At 37.8% G+C, this 22,523-nt stretch overlaps 1 protein-coding gene across 8 annotated transcripts in view; it reads right to left on the bottom strand.

The window, feature by feature from the left end:
• LOC129775114 (lachesin-like) overlaps positions 1–22,523 on the bottom strand; it is a 277,293-nt gene that overhangs the window by 33,108 nt on the left and 221,662 nt on the right. For all 8 annotated transcript variants that reach the window (XM_055779393.1, XM_055779395.1, XM_055779394.1 and 5 more), the window contains 2 exons: positions 17,807–18,008; positions 17,547–17,695 (listed from right to left, as the gene is read on the bottom strand). In XM_055779393.1, the coding sequence (XP_055635368.1) occupies positions 17,547–17,695; positions 17,807–18,008 (351 nt within the window). The remainder of the gene's footprint in view (positions 1–17,546; positions 17,696–17,806; positions 18,009–22,523) is intronic.

Here is a 22,523-nt window from a genome sequence, read left to right as displayed (position 1 = left end):
TCTATCTTCTAACATGTAAAAAATATAATAAACTCCTCCGGCTAGCGATAACCCATCGGAAAAGGGGAGGGGAGAAGTAAAAACAAACGTTGAGCAGGTAGCAGTAGTAGTGGTTCTCAGATTTCCGTGAAAAGTGGTAGTTTTGTTTCTTATCGCAAAATATTAGACCCGTTTTTTTTAATTTTTTATCAGGGTGACCATTTCTATTTTAGGGTGGTCCGAGGAACCATTTTTTCCACTTTTTTGGACCGATTTAGACGATCAACAAATCAAATTGAATCCAATGAACTATGATTCTATCTATCCTGGATTCCTCGAGTCGAGAAAGACGCACCATGCTAGATATGGGGTACAGACTAAGGGGGCGTTACTGATTAATGGTCAGCTGCATCCAATAGGAAGTATCCCGTGTCGGGCACACGTTTAGAGCATTGGAGACTGCAACATCCCAATTATGAGAACACTTGTAATACGAACCTCGAGCCAACCGCTAGTAATCGGCTACATATTACAAACATAGAATATAAGAAAAAATCTCAAAATATTGAACTTCCGGTCCCGTCAGGCTGACGGCATAGGAGCCTTTAAAAAAAAATTCGGATAAAGAAAAAACTATGATTTTGAAAAATCAAGAACTTAAGAAAAAAATATAAAAAATAGGGCCTTTGGGCCCGATACCATGTTTTTTTTTGATAAAATTCGAACCTAATATTTTGCGATAAGGATCAAAAGTACCAATTTTCAGGATAATCTGGAAACCACTATATCGGTTTGACATGGGATGGCTGTCTTTTTTGAATACTATATGGGTTCAATAAACAAAAGCAATAAGCAAAGAAATTATTAGGATGTTTGCGCCTGCGTGCGTAGAAACAATCTTATCGTCGATCCCCATCTGGGCTAGGAATATAATCATTCCTAGTTTCTCTAGCTACGTCCTTCTGGCATAACATAAGAAAGGCCATGAACAAGAGGCAATACAGGGAAAATTCTTCTATAAAAGAACCCAATAGTTACTGAATAAATCCATCATTCGTTGCGTGGACACCGACTGGACAACATCATTGCTGGACGAGCTGGACGGCGAGGGATCGAGGCCTTTCTCAAGGCTAGAGACGAATGAACTGAAAAAGTTTAAAGTCTCTATAATACAATACCTTACCTTACCTGAATAAATCTCTCACTCTCATCAGGGCCACGAACGCAGACGCGTCGTGGTACACTCACTCTCAGACACATTCGAGCAGAACACAATCAATCAATCAATATCACAGCCACCAAAGGATTATCCAGAGGAAGGACCGGCCCGTCAGCTTTAGAAGCAACACCCAAATAGAAAAGGATTCACCTATTCCTCCCTTCTCCTCCTCCCCCAGTTTTCTTCACTATCTGACTCTGCCCTGCCAGGGACCTAAGACGTGGTCCCACCGGATCTCACCAGCAAGCGCATCCCGCCAGTTGTGCGTTCTACGTGATCTGGCTTACCGCAAGTGTCTTATAAAGCGTCAATAACACCCCCCCCCCTTCCCCCAATCTTCGCGTAGCCTAACCAGGCAGATGCAACATTTAGTGGCTCCAGAGAGGACAACAAATTAACTTAAAAATTAAAAATTAGGCAATTTTTAATACGGATTATGCTATTGTTCGAAGGCTGAAACGTTGAAAATGTTGCAGCATAATTTTGGTGACTCAACTTTGTCGAAAACACGGGTTTATGAATGGTAGAGGGCATTCAAAAATGGCCAAGACGAAATGAACTATTTCAAGGACGTCAAGGACGACCAACCACCTCTTCAATTGAGGAAAAAATCGACAAAATGAAAGGAATGCTCATATAAGTTTGGGAAAGCTAACCCGTGAATTGAATCTCTCAGAGACTGTTCGTCATTTTTTGGTTGATGTTTTGGACATGAGAAAAGCTTGTAAAGTCGCAGGACGGCTAGTGCCAAAAGAACTAAATTTTCTTAAAATAATTCATCGCAATCAAGGGGCTAAATATATGCTTGAACGATAAAATTCCAATGATAATTATTTGCGACGAGACATGAGTGTGACTTTTTCATATTTCCAAAACTCAAAATACAGTTATAAAAAGTATTTCGATGACTGGATTGTTCGTTGGAAATAAATTGTATTGCTTAAGAATTTATAATTTTAGATGGTAAAGCATTTTCTTCAGAATCACAGATTCCCGGTACATATTTTACAGAATGTAATTTCGACATTAATCATTCGAAAAAAAAAGTATGTTGTAACCTATGCTGTCTGTAATATTCATGAAATAAGATAACAACATAGTGCACCTGAAAAAATATTAATCTAAAACTATCATCATCTAATTTTTGCTCAAATTTGTCACTTGGTTTGTTTTGACTTAAGGAGGTATTCTAGTGTAGAGACACGAATTTCGAACGTTTTTTCGAGCTCCATAAAAATAAAACAAATAATATTTTTATCAACCATTATATCATTATTTGTTCATCTATCTTTTAACAACAAAACAAAAATTGAACGCAGAAAAAATATTCATAAATCGATAATAGTTAAGAGCTGATGAAGTTAAGGGGTTCAAAAAATAAAGTTGTGCCATGGCGTACACGATTCCAGCTCTTCTGATTATCTGAAACAAAAAAAAATCGGACAGATTCTGAATCAGTAAAGATGCCGCTATCGCATGAACCTCGGACAAGTCAAAAACATCTTTTTTAACAAAATGGCGGTAGTTTGAAAAACAAAATGTGGTTTAGATCGTTTTTTCTTACGTTTTCCGATTTTTTAAAAATAGTAAAATTTAGAAAATATTGTTTTTCAGGGGTTCATGCGAAAGAGAGATGCATGCAGATTATAGTCATATAAATTCGACATGAATCGGTTCAGTAGAACTCGAGATATCGTTTGATAAAACTAGTTTCGAAAAAAACGCGTTCATTGTTATGGTCATACCAGGTTAGATACCGCATCACTAAAATGGCTTTAACTCGGTGAATAATAAGTTTTCGATAAGTCTTTTCTAGAGTATATTCTAGAATGCCTAAACTACAGAAATATGAAGGAAAAAATTGAATTTTATCAAATTTCTAGACTAGAATACTGCCTTAACGCCGACCATTCTAATTAAAACGAATTATTTGAATCATGTTCAGCGTCTCAATTTTATGCAAAAATAATATTTTTTTTCATCCTACCCTATCCCAACATACTTGTCATTTTGTTATATATTCATTTTATTTTTGATTTGATTTGATGTGATTTTTTTAATATATTCATTTTATTTTTGATTTGCTAGATATGTCATTTGCTGAAGTTTCGCGACTTTGTAGTTAAACTGTAAATGTTTCCTCAAGAATGCGAGAATTTTTTATATCATGTTACACTCCGTTAATTTTCCGTTCAATCAGAATAGTCCTTCATCGAAGTATCGTCCCGTTGGCAGACGTTCGAGGTTAAAACAGCATAAGAGCTGCCAAAGCATAAATCCTCGCCAACACTCTGTTTGCTTTTTTCTCCGCCGAGTTGTTTTTCATAGTCCTGTGATGATAATATTTGCAAGCTCGCTGGAGAGATTCACACCGAGGAATAGTTTCCTCCACAGTGGGTGCGAAAAGAAAGCTTCAACATTTTATGACTTTTGTTAACTTTTACGAGGTGCGAACGCTGCTTTGATTGAGCTCGACCACCTTTGGGTTTTCCCCTCTCAGTCTATGATGAGAATGATGAGTTAATCAAAATCCAGCGGAGAATTTGAAAGACGTTTCATCAGGAGAAAATTGTAAGTAACAGTAGAATTATTTTCTCGTTACTTGGTGGCAAAACATCGTCTTCTTCAGTGTACTATACGTTATGAAGTCTATGATGAAGAATCATAAAAAAATGACTTGGTGTGGTCCAAAAAACCAGTCGAGTTAGAGAAATCTCCTCATAACGAATTGTTCAACAAATGGACTACTCTACAATTATTCGTGAAATCTGCATTACCAGCCAGAAAATAAATTTCCGGTATATTAAATATCTATACTAAGTCGTTTTAAGGATGTGTAGCATATATTTCGTTACTTTTCTGAGGATCCAGTGGACCGTAATTTGCCGCATACACGGTCATGTATGAAGGACACCCTAGGATGGCCTAAATAGTATATAATTTAGACATTTAATTTTGTCTGGAAGTTGTAAAACGAAAAACTAACATAGCCAGAGTTGACATTTAAAAATCCGTTATTATCGAACATGAGAAGGTTCCATTGTTCCCAAGCGTTAAGCACAATCTACCTTGGCTCAATCTCAAGCTCAAGCTGTTTACTTCCAACAGCTACTCACTGAAAAACGGTATGAAAATCCATGTCATGAATCCCACCAGCATAAGATTAGAATGAAACCAAATCCCGTTTCTATGTCGACAGTGAATTTCCCGAGATGAGATAACTAGCTCCGAAGTGTCCCAGCCTTTGCCAACAGAAATGACACTCGACAGAAGAAAACCTTTTCAGGGATAAAACTTGGAAATCAGCAATTTGCATCGCGAGTCCTATTCAAGGCATGACATAGAAATGGCATTCCTTTTCTCAATCCTTTGCCATCCCCATGCAGTCGGAGATACCTGGCGAAGGGAGATATTCCATCTGTATGGTGTCCTCTCGCCCTGCATTCGTTCGCCTTTTCATACGCTTCATTCAAGCGTTATATCTCGCACCTTCCTGCAAATCGTGAGGAAAATTCTTCATCTCAACACTGTCACTCTTTGCTACACCTACGCTACGCAAGATATGGAGACGATGGAGCACTTTTCATAAAGACATAAATACAATAGAATCGTGATTTGAATGGAAATTCAATAAAGCTTTTAGATTATGATAGATTGCAGAACGGCAAAAAATGAACAAACTAAACCGTAAACTTGAGCTTGCTGTTCTAACATAAAAGATATGTTCTCCACGAGAAAAAGCGAGAGAGAGCAAGAGTGTCTATCCGTAGTCTCTAGAACTAACTTTACCGATCCACAGCAACCAGACTGAATTTGGATGGCCTTGGAAGAAGGTACTCGTCTGTGATACCCAGAAAACAGTGACGAAGAAGTCCCATTTGATATGCCATACCGCACTCGTTGGTTTGTCAGGCAACGGATTGGAAATGTACGGAAAAGCAATCAAAAGCATGAGAGAAATAAACCACCCATCCGTGTTTCTCCCCCTCCTCCCTTCGAAATCGAATGTCCCACAAAGGAGTTACTTCACATGCCAAGGTGTCTTTTATATTTCTCTATGCTCCATTCTGCTATTTGTGACGTTGAATGCATTACTCAGTACGAGTCGGAGAAATCATCATAGCTAGACGAAAATAAATTCTCTGCCGAAAGTACACAAGATTCGCTCGATGCAGCAGGACTTGTCGTAATTTGAAACGAAAATATTGTAACATATTTTCAATTTAAGCCGCTTCTCCGACCCCTCGAAATCAAGAAAAGAAGGAGAAGAAAAAAATTTGGTAGACATGCTCAAGGAATATATTTTGTTTCTCATTTTGTATGCTGAAAAATACACATCACTTGATTTCCCGTTTGGGAGAGGATTTATTGTTGACACAATCATGTTCGTTTGTAAGTCCACATGATGCAAGAGCGAGTAGTAGAAGCATAGTTACATGTAAGGAGCTCGGTTGATGGATCATATTTGGATGTGTTCGTATTTTAAAATATTTGACAAAATAAATTCAGTGAGAAGATCAATCGTAAATGCTGGATGGGTGGATAAAGATGCGGAACTTATTTTCTACGAGATTGCCTAAGCTAATAAATAAAGGGTGTGTCACATCAAATTGCATCACGGAAAAAACGCTGTAGAAATTCGCCCAGTAGACCGATCCTTTTGAAAATTTTAGACAGAAAAATAAAAACTGTTAAACAACTTTTGGCATTTTCTTTTTATTCATACTTCGAGCCCAAGCCCGTATGCTCGCACCTTCCTCTTTACCCCGTCCATAAGGTTCTGTACAACGTTAGGTTGTAGTTTTTTTTTTTGAACAGAAATCCATTTTCTCTTGAAGTCCGCCTCCGATTTGACAACTTTTGGGTTCTTCCGGAGGGCCTGCTTCATAATCGCCCAATATTTCTCTATTGGGCGAAGCTCCGGCGCGTTGGGAGGATTCATTTCCTTTGGCACGAAGGTGACCCCGTTGGCTTCGTACTACTCCAACACGTCCTTTGAATAGTGGCACGAAGCGAGATTCGGCCAGAAGATGGTCGGGCCCTCGTGCTGCTTCAATAGTGGTAGTAAGCGCTTCTGTAGGCACTCCTTAAGGTAAACCTGTCCGTTTACCGTGCCGGTCATCACGAAGGGGGCGCTCCGCTTTCCGCAAGAGCAGATCGCTTGCCACACCATGTACTTTTTGGCAAACTTGGATAGTTTCTGCTTGCGAATCTCCTCCGGAACGCTGAATTTGTCCTCTGCGGAGAAGAACAACAGGCCCGGCAGCTGACGAAAGTCCGCTTTGACGTAGTTTTCGTCGTCCATTACCAGGCAATGCGGCTTCGTCAGCATTTCGGTGTACAGCTTCCGGGCTCGCGTCTTCCCCACCATGTTTTGCCTTTCGTCGCGGTTAGGAGCCTTCTGAACCTTGTATGTACGCAGGCCCTCCCGTTGCTTGGTCCGCTGGACGAATGAACTTGACAAATTCAGCTTATTGGCGACATCCCGGACCGAACTTCTCGGATCACGTCTAAACTGCTTAACTACGCGCTTGTGATCTTTTTCACTGACGGAGCATCCAATTTTGCCATTCTTCACCTTCCGGTCGATGGTAAGGTTCTCGAAGTATCGTTTTAGTACTCTGCTAACCGTGGATTGGACGATTCCCAGCATCTTACCGATGTCCCGATGTGACAACTCCGGATTCTCGAAATGAGTGCGCAGGATTAATTCACGACGCTCTTTTTCGTTCGACGACATTTTTCCAAATTTACGAAAAATTGACAGTGAAGCATGGCCAACGTGATCTATACACTCTTATCTGATTATAAGCGAAAGCTGAAGATATAATTCCAAAAAATTAAATTTCTACAGCGTTTTTTCCGTGATGTAATTTGATGTGACACACCCTTTATGACGATTTTGTTGAATCACTGAGAGAATTTTACATTTGCATTTGAGTTACAACTTCAGCTTTTCACCTATGATGTGTTCAAGGTGGATAATTGCATATTGGAGCATGTGTACACTAAAACAAATTCATGCGCTTTGAAGAGAATATTTAATTGAGTGCCATGGACTTACCCTGTAATTCAGCGGTAATTCATCTACGCAGTATTAGGCGCATTTATTTCTCCTTTTCAGTTATTTAATAGTTCGTAACAGTTGTGCAACAAAATTAAAGCATCAGTGAGAGTTGCTAACCTTTCAGTTTTTCCTGGATATTTCCAGCTTTTTATGGTGATTTTCGTATTTCTCTATGACTGAGTGATATATATCTATCTGTTATAGACGAATTTCATGCCAACTCATCTTAGGAGTTGGCAGCACCATCTCAGATAGCAGCGAAACGTTGTGGGTCTTTTAACACGTTGAGACCCTATTTTTTCTTGCTGCGCTTTACATTCAACCCGCATCAAGATCATTTGCACAATATCTTTGCCGGTCCCAGCTCCCAAAGATACATATTGTATAGATAGAAAATAGTCAGAAATTTAACTAGAAAGTATTCACATTTAGCAAAACTTCCGAGCACAAACCGTATATATTTTTATTTTCTTATTTTGTAACTGTCAGTCAGCGCTTTCCTACCAAAAATCTCAATGTCGGCCCCTAGGGACCAACGCGGCGCTCAACGTGTTAAGCAACTTTGTACACTTGAAATCTATATATATTAAAATGGATTTCTGTCTGTCTGATTCTTATGGACTCGGAAACTACTGAACCGATCTATATGAAAATTGATATGTAGGGGTTTTTGGGGCCGGGGAAGGCTTTCGTGATAGTTTGAGACACCTCCCCCCCCCTCTTTAAGGGGGGCTGCCATATAAATTAAACACAAATTTCTACATTGCTCGGGAATTAATCAAGCAAATGAAACCAATTTAGACACACTGGGGTTTTAGGATGCAATAAATGTTTTTACGGTGGTTAGACTATCCACCCCCGTCTCTAAGGGGGGGGGGACGGGGGCTGCCATATAAATGAAACACAAATTTCTGCATTACTCGAGAATTATTCAAGCAAATGGAACTAATTTTTGCATGTAGAGGTATCAGACTGCAATAAATGATTCTATGGTGGTAAGACTCTTCGCCCCCCTCTCTAAGGGGGGGGGCTTCTTCTTGGATGGCACTAACGTTCCAGTGGAACTTTTGCCATCTAAGAGTAGCATTATTTGTGTCATTTTTATTACGAATACTTGGTTGAGATTTCTATGCCGAATAACACGCCTTAAATGTACTCTGGAGTGGCAATCTCTAGAATACGCGTGACCACAGTGCAAACCGGAAGAATATTCTTTGACGAAAAATCCCCCGGCCAGAACGGGAATCGAACCCGAGCCCCCGGCATGATAATGTGGGACGCTAACCACTCGGGCACGGGAGCACGGAAGGGGGGGCTGCCAAACAAATTAAACACAAATTTCTACATTACTCAGGAACTAATCAAGCAAATGAAACGAAATTTGGCATATGGAGGTTTTAAGGTGCGATAAATGATTCTATGGTGTTTGGACTCTCCACCCCCTCTCTCGAAGGGGGGGCTGCCATACAAATTAAACACAAATTTCTACATTACTCGGTAATTAATCAAGCAAATGAAATGAAATTTGGCATATGGAGGTTTTAAGGTGCGATAAATGATTCTATGAGGGTTAGACTCTGCCATACAAATGAAACTCAAATTTCTTCATTACTCGAGAATTAATCAAGCAAATGAAAGCAAATTTCGCATGTGAAGGTTTTAGAGTGCAATAAATGTTTTCACGGTGGTTAGACTATCCACCCCCCTCTCTAAGGAGGGGCTGCCATATAAATGAAACACAAATTTCTGTATTACTCGAGAATTATTCAAGCAAATGGAACCAAATTTTGCATGTGGAGGTATTAGACTACAATAAATGATTCTATGGTGGTAAGACTCTCCACCCTCCTCTCTAAGGGGGGGCTGCCATACAAATTAAACACAAATTTTTACATTACTCGGGAATTAATCAAGTAAATGAAACGAAATTTGGCATACGGGGTGCGATAAATGATTCTATGGTGGTTAGACTCTCATGCTCCCCTCTCTAGGGGGGGGTCTCTACACATTTTGGGATGTGAGGGTTTTTGGGTATAAGAAATGTTTCTATGATGGTATGACACCCCTCTGAAATGGAGAGGGGGTCCCATGAAAATATTACACATATTTCAACCAAAAATTTTCCAACCAAACTTGACAATTGAAAATTTTCGGAAAACTCTGAAGGAAAAAAGGAAAAAAGGAAAATTAATTTTCCATATGTTCTACGCACGATGAAAGCACTCCTATATCTTCTTCTATCTATACCAATAAAAAAGTATTGTCGAATATGTCGATAAGAGCAGAACTCGAGAAAGGAATTGTCCGATTTAGGGCTGTCTATATTCTATCGTATTTTCTGTATAAAACATTTATTCCATGTAACGGAGAAACATGTTATTTGTAAGTGGCTGAAAAATCTTGAACGATAATTGTGTCTGAAAATAATCTGATATTATAATTATGAGTGTTGTTAGGCATACTAGGTATTTTATAGTAAAAGGTAAATACAATGGGGTCGATTAGAAGATCAATCAATTAACAGTTCTACGATGGTCCCATGAACTTGCTCATAGCAAGAAAACGTGAATGTCTGAAGGTATTGATAACAAAAAACAAATTTTGGGTGGGACGAAGTTTGCTAGGTCAACTAGTATTCAAATAAGAATTGGACTACCTTTTCAAAAGAGCCAATTTTTTTCTTGATTTTTTACAAACAAAATATTACTCAAAAACTATAATGCCTACAAAATTCGAATCAAAGGATGAAATGTAGAAAATTGTTTAAATTTTCATAAAAAAAAATACCAAATTATTAATTCGCTGAAAAAAACATCATTTCAAAAATTAAAATTTATTTTTTCTCAAAAATTATTTTTTTTTAAATTCCCCAAAAAATTAAATGAATAGATCTTACGATTTCCAACAAGTCGTTCATACATCGAAAGATAGGCACTTTTACAGGGAAAAAGTTTTTCTAACAACAATATTTTCATGTTTTCTTTGAAAAAATTACAACTAAAACTTATTTAGTTTAAAGTCAAGATAGCAATATAGTGCATTCGACAAGGTTTTAGATCTTATTAAAATAAGAACTTTTGTCGAAGTCGTCAACTTTCTATATTTTATAGTTTCTGAAATATAGAGCATTTTGGTATGGAGACCCCTGGAAAAAAAATGTTTTACTCGTTACATTTTTGTGTGTAAATTGTCAGGTTTGACAAGTTGATGACATGTTTCTGAATAGAAATAAGTTAGCAGAGCATGTGAAACACGATAATTTGTACATACATATGTTACGAATTAAACATTAATAGTAATTTTTCAAAGAAAAACAAGAAAAAGTTGTTGTTCGAGAAACTTTTTCCCATCTTCCGATGTATGGGTGACTTGTTGGAAATTGTAAGGGCTATTCATATCTATTTCTTAAGAATTTCAAAAAATACGTTTTCTTTAAAAATAAATTTAAATTTTCAAAATATTTTGTTTCCGATGATTTTTTTTTCAAAAATTCACTTGAAATTTTCAACAGAAAACATAAATAAGGTAAAAGATCTTGGTTTATCCATTACAAAATATGATTATGGTTTGTCCATTTTTTTAATGCTCTAGTACAGCGCATATGTGTCAAATCAGGTATTTAAAATTTCAAACATGTAAATTAAATAGTCTTTTTCATTATTTACGGTAGTTTTATAGGATACTATTAAGGATTCACGTGTTTTAAAGGTTTATAAAGTCCATCTTCTATTGTTGTAAACGCGCCCCTCATTTGAGCTAATTTTTAATCAACCATCATACCATGAACATAAAATTTGGTTGCTAATAATTGCAACTAGAAACTTGGGGCTTTTCAACAAAACCCAAACTCGTCTTGATTATATATAATTTTCATTACGAGAGATCGATTTGCATTAACCAGTTGCGTACTTGAATTTTGATTTTTTTCAACTTTTTTTTCCGAAAAATCTTACTTTGAAAACTATAAGATCTACAAAATGTTCGTTAACACTAGGTTTAATGACGTTTCTTATATAAGGTAAACGATTTTGGTTTGTCCAGTCGAAAATATGATCATGGTTTGTCAATTTTTTTGAATGCTCTAATCCAGCACACTTTGTCCAATATTAATAAAATTGTCTTGTTCATGATTTACAGTAGTTTTATAGTATACTATATAAATTAAATTATATAGTATACTATAAAGGTAAATTTCGTCCCGCCAAAAAATTGTTTTTTGTTATCAATACCTTCAAACATTCACGTTTTTTACTAAACGCAAGTTCATGGGTCCAATCGCAGAACTGTTCATTGATTGATCTTCTAATCGACCCCGTTGAATTTACCTTTTACTATAAAATTCCTAGTACTTCTACCAAAACTCATCATTATAATATCAGATTATTTTCAGACACTATTCTCGTTCAAGATTTTTCAACCACTTGTAAATAACATGTTTCTCCGTTACATGGAATAAATGTTTGAAACAGAAAATATGATCGGGCAATTCTTCCTCGAGTTTTGCTCTTATCAACACATTCGGCAATCCATTTTTATTGGTATAGATAGAAGAAGATAAGAATATTTCGTTAGCGCAAACTTCAAATGGACTATCAACACTATGTAATTGTAGAACATATGGGAATTTAATTTTCAGAATTTTCTCTTATTCCTTCAGAGTTTTCCGAAAATTTTCAATTGTAATGTTTGATTGGAATATTTTTGGTTGAAATATTTGTAATATTTTTATGGGACCCCCACTCCATTCCAGAAGAGGGAGGGGTGTCATACCATCATAGAAACATTTCTCGTACCCAAAAACCCTCACATCCCAAATTGTGATTGATTAGTACTCGAGTTATGCAGAAGTTTGTATTTCATTTGTATTGCAGCCCCATTAGAGAGGTGTATTCATCATGGAAACGTTTCGTGCCCCCTAAAACCTTCACATGCCAAATTTGGCTCAATTTGCTCGATTAGTTTTCGAGTTATGCAGAAATTTGTGTTTCATTTGTATGACAGCCCACCCGTAGAGAGGGGAGAGGAGTGTCGAACCACCATAGAAACGATTATCGATCCCTAAAATCTCTATATGCTAAGTTTGATTCCATCTGCTTGATTAGTGCTCGAGTTGTTCAGCACCCTTCCCTTCTCCTCTTTAGAGAGGAGAAAGAAGTGTCAAACCACCATAAAAATATTTATTGCTCCCTAAAACCTACGCCAAGTTTAATTCCATTTGCTTGGTTAGTTCTCGAGTTATGCAGAATTTTATGTTTTATTTCTATAGCAGATAATACCTACCCCCCCCCCCCTTCTTAGAAAGGTGGGAGTAGTGTTGAACCACCTTAGAAATATTTCTTGCTCCCCAAAAGCCTCTACATGCGAAATTTGGTTCTGTTTGCTTGATTAGTTCTTGAATTATGCAGAAATGTATGCTTCATTTGTATGGCAGTCCCTCATCCCCCCTCAGAGAGAGGGGAGGAGTGTCTATTCACCATAGAAACGTTTCGTGTCCCCTAAAACCTTCGTATGCCACATTTGTCTCCATTTGCTTTATTAGTTTTCGAGTTATACAGAAATTAGTCTTTCATTTGTATGACTGTTCCCCTCTAAAGAGAGGGGGTGGAGTGTCTAATCACCGTAAAAACATTTATTGTACCCTAACACCTCCACATTCCAAATTTGGTTTCGTTTGCTCGATTAATTCTCGAGTATGCAGAAATTTGTTTTTGATTTGTATGGCAGCACCATTTTTTGAACAAACCATGATCAGAGGTGGACAAACCATGATCATAATTTCTCTTTGAGAAAAATCGGTAAAAAACATAAATATTTGAATAATTTCAACGCCTTATGGTAGTATTAGCAACTAGAGACTTTCTCGCAAACATTAAACCCGTATTATTTTATTTTATCAGTAGGGTGACCATTTCAATTTTAGGGTTGTCCGAAAAATCAGCTTTTTCCTCTTTTTTTTTTTTTCCAAAAATGACTTTTTTCAAAAATTCATTACTTTTGAACTACTAGATCGATTTAGATGATCGACATATCAAATTAAAGCCAATCACCTGGTCTTTTTTGAAAAAAATGACACATTTGCCAATTAATTGAATTCTAGTCGCATACATCCTGTCTAGTCGCATAGAAATATTGAACGAAGACTGCAAACATGTTAACTTTGAAAAATAATAACTTAAAAACGAAAAATAACACATCTCCGATTTTTGGATATGTTATGTAAAAGCTTTCAAGAAAAAAAATAAAAAAGATAGTATCCTTGGTCCCGAAACCATGTAAACTATAAAAAAACTAATACAATAAATAATTACGAAATCAAAATCGATTTTTTTCGCAAGTCTAATATTTAAAAAAAAAATACTATCTAATTGGCTTTAATTTTATGTGTCGATCATCTGAATCGGTTCAGTAGATCAAAAGTTATGAATTTTTGTGTTGGAAAAAAGAGGAAAACATTGATTTCTCGAACCATCGGTTAACTTTAAAAAATCATAATTCAAAAACGAAAAATCTCTTTGGTTTCGACACATGTTATGAGAAAAATCCTCAGCTTTCCAGAAAAAATATAAAAAAATATAGCGCCCTTGGTCCCGAGACTATGAACACAATAAAAAACGAATACAATCAATAATAACGAGAGCAGAATTCGAATTTTCTGCCAGTATAGTTTTCAAAAAAATACAAGCTGGCTTTTATTTGCTATGAATCGATCTAGTAGTTCAAAAGTTATGAATTTTTGAAAAAAATCATTTTTGGCATTACTCGAGAATTAATCAAGCAAACGAAATTAAATTTGGCATGTGGAGGTTTTAGGATGCAATAAATGTTTCTATGGTGGTTAGACATTTCACCCCCTCTCAAGGGTGGGGGAGGGCGCCTGCCATATATACTAAACGCAAATTTCTGCATAACTAGAAAACTAGTCAATTAAATGGAGCCACATTAGGCATGTGAAGATTTTTGAATATGAGAAATGTTTCTATGATGGTAGGACAACCCTCCCCCCTGTGAAATGGAGAGGGGGTCCCGTAAAAATAATACACATATTTGAACCAAACATATTCCAATCAAACATGACAATTGACATTTTTTTTAAATGTGATAAAACGCACTCCTATATCTTATGCTATCTATATAAATAAAAATGGATCACCGAATGTGTTGATAAGAGCAAAACTCGAGAAAGGGATTATCCGATTTGGGGCTGTCTTTATTTTATTATATTTTCTGTATCAAACATTTATTCCATGTAACAGAGAAACATGTCATTTGCAAGTGGTTGAAAAATCTTGAACGTGAATTAAGTCTGTAAATAATCTGATATTATAATAACGTGTTTTGGTAGAAATACTAGGAATTTTATAGTAAAAGCTAAATTAGCTTTTAGGGTAGGGTTAGGGTTTTTTAGGGTAGATTAGAAAACTAGTCAATGAACAGTTCTGCGATTGGACCTATGCACGTGCGCTTAGTAAAAAACGTGAACAACTAGTACTTGATAAATATCTAAGTTCGTTGGTTTGAGTTCACGATGGGTAGACAATAGCCCGTCCATTGATGGGGTAACTACTTTTTTGCATCAGAAATCAAGTTTTCGTTCCTCTTTATATGGACGTAAAATAAGATTGTGTACGCTGGTATACAATTACTGTCAGGGGAAAATGGAAGTGTGGATTGAAATAAGTTGAATGAAGAGGCCGATTTGTATTCATTAGTCGCGTCAGTGAAAACAACCACTGACTGGACTAGTTCACCAGTCATCTTCGCTAGTCAACGCTAGTCAATTCATTTTCTAGTCAAGTCACTTTTTGTTGCCGGCGACTGCCGAAGCAGTTCTAGTCGAAGCGAAGCTACTGAGAGTAGAGTTGGTCTTCATTTTTCAACTTCGAAGATTTCGGGCCCTGATCTCGACAGTCCAGGTAGATAAGGGTCGACGGTTGTATTTTTTTTTGTCCTAAACGTTTCCCGTAAACCATGGTTATATTTATCAACTTTTTTCATGACTTCATAAAGACAGTTTGAATACTCATGTTAAATCATTATTCATTAAATGCTTCTCTTTCTCGAATCAACGTAAGTGATCGTAATATATGTGTTTATGGTGTTGTTACCATTAATACACAATCTTCGCACGAAGTCAACACAATATTTCTATCCGCGATGTTTTGTCTACTTGTAATCTAGGTGCTTTTTCATTTCGCTTTTCCAAATATATATCAAATGCTTTTTTTATTGATTTTATTTTATTATTTCTATATTCGAGTATAGTTCTTGTATTGAAAATTACATTTTTTATATCGACACAAAAAATAAAACGTCCATTATTAATTTTATTTTGCTAAAATCATAGGAAAGTTCTATAACTGCCATGATCAATGATACAATGACAATGAGAATAAAAATGCGGCTACACTGTTTTAGAACACAATTTAATGAATAAAATTCACATATGCTTGCCATATGAGGAAAGAAGTAAAAAAAAATTGCAAATACAATTTTGTTTGTTTGAAGTTGAATCAAAATCCATTCTGAATGAATGAATAAATGAATATTTGGGGGGGCTTCGAAAACGAGAGCGTTGGAGGCACAAGGTTGTATGCATCCAATATAGGATACGAAAAACCTTGTTCTGAAGAATAATCTTCAGAAGCTTTCCTGCTAACTGAACTTGGTTGACAAATCACAAAACCAAATGTATTATATGGATATTTTATGGATAGAAAACATTAAAATAAACTCTTTCGCTTGAATGTAATTTTCAATTCCAAGGGGAACTGGCAGATTATTTTCCAGCAATGATTAGATATTTCCACATTTTCCTCGATACTGAAAGCCCACCAGTGGTTAATACTAATTCGATAACCACCTGTTAATAGCACTTGATTGAAAAATATTTGGTCACAGTGTTACATGGATAGAAAACATTAAAATAAACTCTTTCAAATGAATGTATTTTTAAATTCCCAGAGGAACTGGCAGATTATTTTCCGGATCTTTCTCGATGCTGAATGGCATCCAAACGGAAAGAATTCCGCGCGTGTATGTGTCGATCCTTCGCCGTCCACCTCCTCCAGCACGTTAGGCAACGATGTTGTCTTGTCGATGTCCTTACGAAAAATGAATGCGTCTCACCACCAGAATATCGCTTAAGTATGCTTTTTGTGTGTGATTGAATCGAGAAAAGGTGTAGTTTACGATGGCAATTTGGAAGGCAAACTAGAGGGGAATGAACTCTCTGAGCTCGAAACTTTCGTCGACTGAGCAATAATTGATTGCGTGCGCATACAATATTGGATACGGAAATATCCTACTGATGGGGAAGAATAATCTTCAGAAGCTTTCCTGCTAATTACACTTGGTTGAAAAATTACAAAATCATGGTTAGATAACATTAAAATAAACTCTTTCACATGAATGTATTTTTACATTCCCAGAGGAACTGGCAGATTATTTTCCAGAAATGATTAGATCTTTCCGGAACTTTCTCGATGCTGAATGGCATCCAAACGGAAAGAATTCCGCGCGTGTATGTGTGTGTGTAGCGATGTCTTCCCGGGGAACCGTTTGTGGCATCACTCTCCTCCTGATGGATTCCCTTCTGGCCTAAGGTGCACAAACAGGCTCTTGGTGACAGCGTTCATCCGCGCTTTCATGTTAAACGAAGAGCTTCACCACAACAGCGACAACATGCTCCAATCGCTGTTCAATTAGAACTGAGTGGATTCCCGAGCGGCGCTCGATTATATACCGATTGGTGATTTCAATAGCCTGTTCCGAGAACAATCTTAAGGCTATTGAAACAAGTTTTTGGATCAAAAAGTAACAAGTATATAACGCGTAGACATTTTATCTTTCGAATGAAGTGTTAATCATACCGTTTCATTCAGTTGTTCAGGAGCTATTAACGCTCAAAATCTCGGTCTCCGGCGTAACGCTATCGGTTTCGAAACTTTGATTTTACACCCCGGTATAGAAATGAAAGACGTAGTCCTACGTCAAAAATAATGACGGCGAAAGCCACAGTATCAACCTCAATTACATACTTCCGAATACACCTATTAGTCAGCTAAAAGGTTTCAGATAAACTGCTATTGTCGAACGAAATGTGGCCGAATGAAACGTGACAAGAAAATAGAGAACCCTGGCCTTGAAGGAATCCTTACAATGAGTGTATGGTATGGTGGGTGGAGGAATCCCATGAGGTAGAACCGAGGTAAAAAAAAGGAAACGTCGAGGAAATAAAGTTTGGTCGATCGCAAATAACGGAGCTTGCCGAGTTCTACTCACCATACAGTCTCATTGTACCGTCCGCTCTTCCCAGCGAATTGGTACTCACGCAATGGTAGGTGCCGACATCATTCGGCGAAAAATAACGCACCACGAGGCGCATATTCGTTCGGAATCCGTGTTGCTCTTCTGTGATCCCGTATTTTGGGCTGTGCGTGGACAAATGACAAAAGAAATGTTGAACAAAAAATCAATTCGATTGCATGAATGCGCAGAGGAAAAAAAATATAACAGGCTATGAATGAAGCGTTTGACCTTACCCATCGAGTAGCATTTCCGGTCTCGTTCGACCCTGCTCGTAGTTGCCGTTGGTAATTCCTGCGAAGTTGGACGGCAGTACGTGGCCGCCTTTTAGCCAGTACGACACAGGCATAGGTGATGCTTCCACGGAACACTCCAATTGCACATCGGAACCCAGCGGGGCTCCCAGCAGTTGACTTGTTGGACGCACCGATGGCGCAACTGGTGTTGAGTTGAGATAGCGTGAAATGAGGAAAACATTCATTACTAAAACACGAGTGCATACGTTCTCGGTACATTTGAACCTTAATCAAATCATCCATGCCGTAACAACATGGGATCCACTGTGTTCACCGGACGTCAGCTTCGTCATTTAGTACTGATGAGAGCATGCCCATAATTAATTCAGACGATATTGACGGTTCGTTAATTGTATGACGGGTTTACTCTCGTGAAATGGTTATATCATCATGAAAAGTGATGAAACGGCAAATAGCATCATCTTGGTGGAAAAACACTATCTTGAATTGACTATTTTGCACACAACTGAGATATAGAGAACTTCATCAGATGATTAATCACCAAATATCTAACCGAAGATGGAATGGATGCGCCTAGTAATTCCACACTGGGATGACAGGTTTATTTGAAAGACACTCTGTTTTATAACGTTTGAGTCTCAGTTTTTGAGTTTCCAGAGGTACGTGAGAACTTACCCATTTTGTTTTTTTGGACTTAGCTCTTGGCCAATGCTTGGAATTTCTTCATATTACGTCAGCTTATGAAGAGATCTATTGCAGACATTTCCCCGCAAACCGATTTCAAAAATCTTGATTTGGCTTGGAGTTTTGAGCATAGATGTGCAACAACTCAAATTCGAGTACCCGAGATACATGGAATCAAAAGCTTTTGCAAAAGTCGCAAGCGTAGTAATCAGTCTCGCAATCGGTGCAGGCGGAATAGCATATCATCAACACTATGTTTACATTCTTCTTCTTCTTGAATGGCGTTAACGTTCCCTTGTGGAACTTTTGCCGTCTCAACGTATGCATTAACTAGCGTCATTTATTAATACTTGGTCGAGATTTCTTAAGCCAAATAACACGCCTTGAATGTATTCCGAGGGGCAAGCTCTTGAATACGCATGACCACAGTGCAAGTCGAAGGAAATTTCTTTAACGAAAAATCCCCCGGCCAGAACGGGAATCGAACCCGAACACCCGGCATGATAATGTGAGACGCTAACCACTCGGCCACGGGTGCACTTGTTTATATTGGGGTGCCAAATTACCCGCATACCGAATTTTCACTTTGGAATTAAATCTATGAAATTTGTGATTAAAATCTCGATACACTTACTCGAATTCGTTGAAGAACATCAATTTCTTGATCCAAATCAGCTTTAATATTTAAAATCGGCTCACTATTCGATTTTTAGTAATTTTTCAAAAGACGCACATGAAAAAATTTCGAGATTTCAAAAACGACAAAACTTGATTTTTTTTTAAAAAACACAGATATTTTGGGTTTTTGGCATTTGACGTTTGGTACTACATTACTAGAACACTTTTTTTTTATTCACCACCAGAGTGCGCTCATTACCGCCGGAGATCCGGATGGGTATAAAATTACCCACGGGGTACCGAATTTGTACTAGTTCCTCTAATAGTTGCTGGTTACAGGGCTATGACGCCAAAGTCTAGAAGTCGGAGTCTGAATCCATTTAAATGAATGAAACCAAAATATTTAACTTATTAAACAAAATTTCAATGTCATGATAAAGAAATTCTTGATATTCTCTAACATTTAGGTGACTGCAAGAACACATAATGTCATAATTCAGCTTACGAACAATGTCAGGAAAACGAGACCAATCAATTTGGAGACTTATTTATATTTTCCAACACGCAGCCAGTCGAAAGCAAAAAAAAAGAAGAAACGAGATTCGAACCAGCGACGTCGCGATTATTAAACCACTCGACCATAATCACTTCTTTACCAATGCATAATGGTCCAGGATATGTATTTAAATGGAAATTGACATTCAGAGCTCGACAGTTATTCTCTAGACAAAAGCTGTTCTCGACAAAGTTGTTACATATGATAGGGCGCTCATTTTTATGTTATCAAAAATAGGGTGACCAAAATTGTAGATGAAAAGAAAAATCTAACTTTCTTACCGTTATAGATAGAGGTATACATAGTTCGACAATGTTGTAGTCCCAGTTATTTTAGACATCTTTGTAGAGCACAGTTTTTTCTAAGTTACGTTAGGATCAGCATGAAAAAAATGTTTTTCTTTGCTATAACTTTTATAATTTGTATTCTACATACAAACTGTCTTCGGAAGACTTTTAGAACTTACTAATACCAACATTTTGCGATGCAGAGTCAATATCTCAACTTCACTCAAAATTATTGATATTTTTTCCCAAAAAACACGCTCTTTTCATTTGTTTGTCATTCTTTCTGGGGCAAACATAAGAAATATCTGTTGACGGAATTTGAAGAATTTCACTCTATTTTATTTATCCAAAAAAAAAAAAAAAAAAAATATATATATATATATATATATATATATATATATATATATATATTTTCTAAGGCTCATATGGCGTCAGCCTAACGGGGCCGGGAGTTCAATATTTCGACAATATTTGCTTACGACTATGTTAGTAATATGTAACCGATTACTCGCGGTTGGCTCGAGGTTAGTATCACAAGTGTTCTCATAATTGGGATGTTGCAGTCTTCAATGCTCTGTACATGTGTCCGACACGGGATACTTCCTATTGGGAGGCAGCTGACCATTAATCAGCAACGCCCCCCTAGTCTGTACCCCATATCTAGCGTGGTGCGTCTTTCTCGACTCAAGTATCCAGGATAGAATGGTCATTAGCCGGCAGAATCATCAGCTCGTTTGGAGTTGCCATGAGCGGTACAATCCTCAGCTCTTGGTAAATGATCAGTGGACTGCACAACCTTCGGCCGTGTATCTGTAAAGAGTAAATGTATGTATTGCCGCGACTAAGTAAAAGTTGATCGATCGGATAGGAGGCATATGACACAGGAATACAACGGAGAAACATCGTTAAACGTTGACATCGGCGTTTCTGAGGAACAGGTATAGATGGAGCAGAAGATCAGGATCACGGCTACCTAAGATATTCCGGACGGGTTTAACGGGTTTTTTGCTTTAATTTCTATATTTCAAATTCTACATCAAAACTGTCTTAGTTCGACTTTCAGAGCTAATCAATTCCAACGTTTTGCAGTGCAGAAATTGTCAATATCTTAATCCTACTAAAAGTTATTCATGTTTTTTTACCCAAAAACTCGTGATTTCAATTTTAATTTACTCAAACACAAAAAATAAGATAGTTTTGAAAATCACATATTATATAGAGTGAAATTCAAACTCAAAGATCCTTGATCCGTGTATGTCGCTGAACTGGGTGCGATATACTACGCACTTGGGATCATTGAAACATTGCCCATCGACCACAATTTTATTTTTTCAGGAAGTCTCAGCTCAATAGAGGCAATCCACTCAATGAAAGTTGATAAACGCTCATCTTATTATCATCAAGTGAAGATCGGGTAACCCGGTGGGATCTTGGTCGTATGCTGACAGCGAAGGGGGCCTATCCTAGCGTCTGTTAACCATGGAGGTGCAGCTCAAAACAGCGTCTGATCCCCATGTCAGGGGCGGCTGATAACTGTCTTCGTGCCAGCGGGGACTCTAAAAAGAGCTGTGCACGTAGATCCTCCAGCGAGACAGGGGCTTGATGCAGGTCCTGCAAGCCATCCGCAAAAATAAAACGCACAGGAAAATTCACAAAGAAATTCGAGACAGAAAATCGGACTAGACCCAAGCGAAGAACACGGACTAGAGATGGGAAACTCGGAACATGGAACTGCAAGTCTCTCAATTATCTTGCGAGTGCCCGAATTCTTTCGGAAATATTGAGATCCCGCAATTTTAACATCGTAGCGCCGCAGGAGGTGTGCTGGAAAGGCTCGATGGTGCGTTCGTTCCAAGGTGGGTATACCATCTACTAGAGCTGTGGCAACACACAAGAGCAGGGTACAGCTTTCATCGTGATGGGGGAAATGCAAAAACGGGTGATTGGCTGGTGGCCGATCAATGAAAGAATGTGCAGATTGAGGATGCGAGGCCACTTCTTCAATATCAGCATTATCAACATCCACAGCCCCCATCGAGCTAGCACCGATGACGATAAAGAAGAATTCTACGCGCAGCTAGAACGTGAATACGATTGTTGCCCAAAACACGACATCAAAATCGTCATCGATGATCTGAACGCTCAGGTCGTCCAAGAGGAGGAGTTCAGACCGGTAATTGGTAGGTTCAGCGAACCAACGAAAACAGCCTAAGACTTATCGACTACGCTGCCTCCAGGAGCATGGCTATACGTAGCACCTTCTTCCAGCACAGCTTCCAATACCGTTACACCTGAAGATCACCACAGCAAACAGAAACACAAATTGACCACGTTTTGAACGACGGTCGGCACTTCTCGGATATCATCGACGTCAGAACGTGGCGCTAACATCGATTCAGACCACTACATGATGATGGTTACACTGCGTTCTAAACTGTCAGTCGTCAATAATATAAGCCACCAGCGCTCACCACGGTACCACCTACGACGACTAATGGAACCGAACGTTGCTGCAACACACTCACAGCATATTGAAGGTGCGTTACCGGTG

Source organism: Toxorhynchites rutilus, chromosome 3, assembly GCF_029784135.1.
Source record: "Toxorhynchites rutilus septentrionalis strain SRP chromosome 3, ASM2978413v1, whole genome shotgun sequence".
In the NCBI taxonomy this organism is placed as follows: Eukaryota; Metazoa; Arthropoda; class Insecta; order Diptera; family Culicidae; genus Toxorhynchites; species Toxorhynchites rutilus.
The sequence above is the reverse complement of the archived record's forward strand: the minus strand, read 5'-3'. Positions and strand labels throughout refer to the sequence as shown.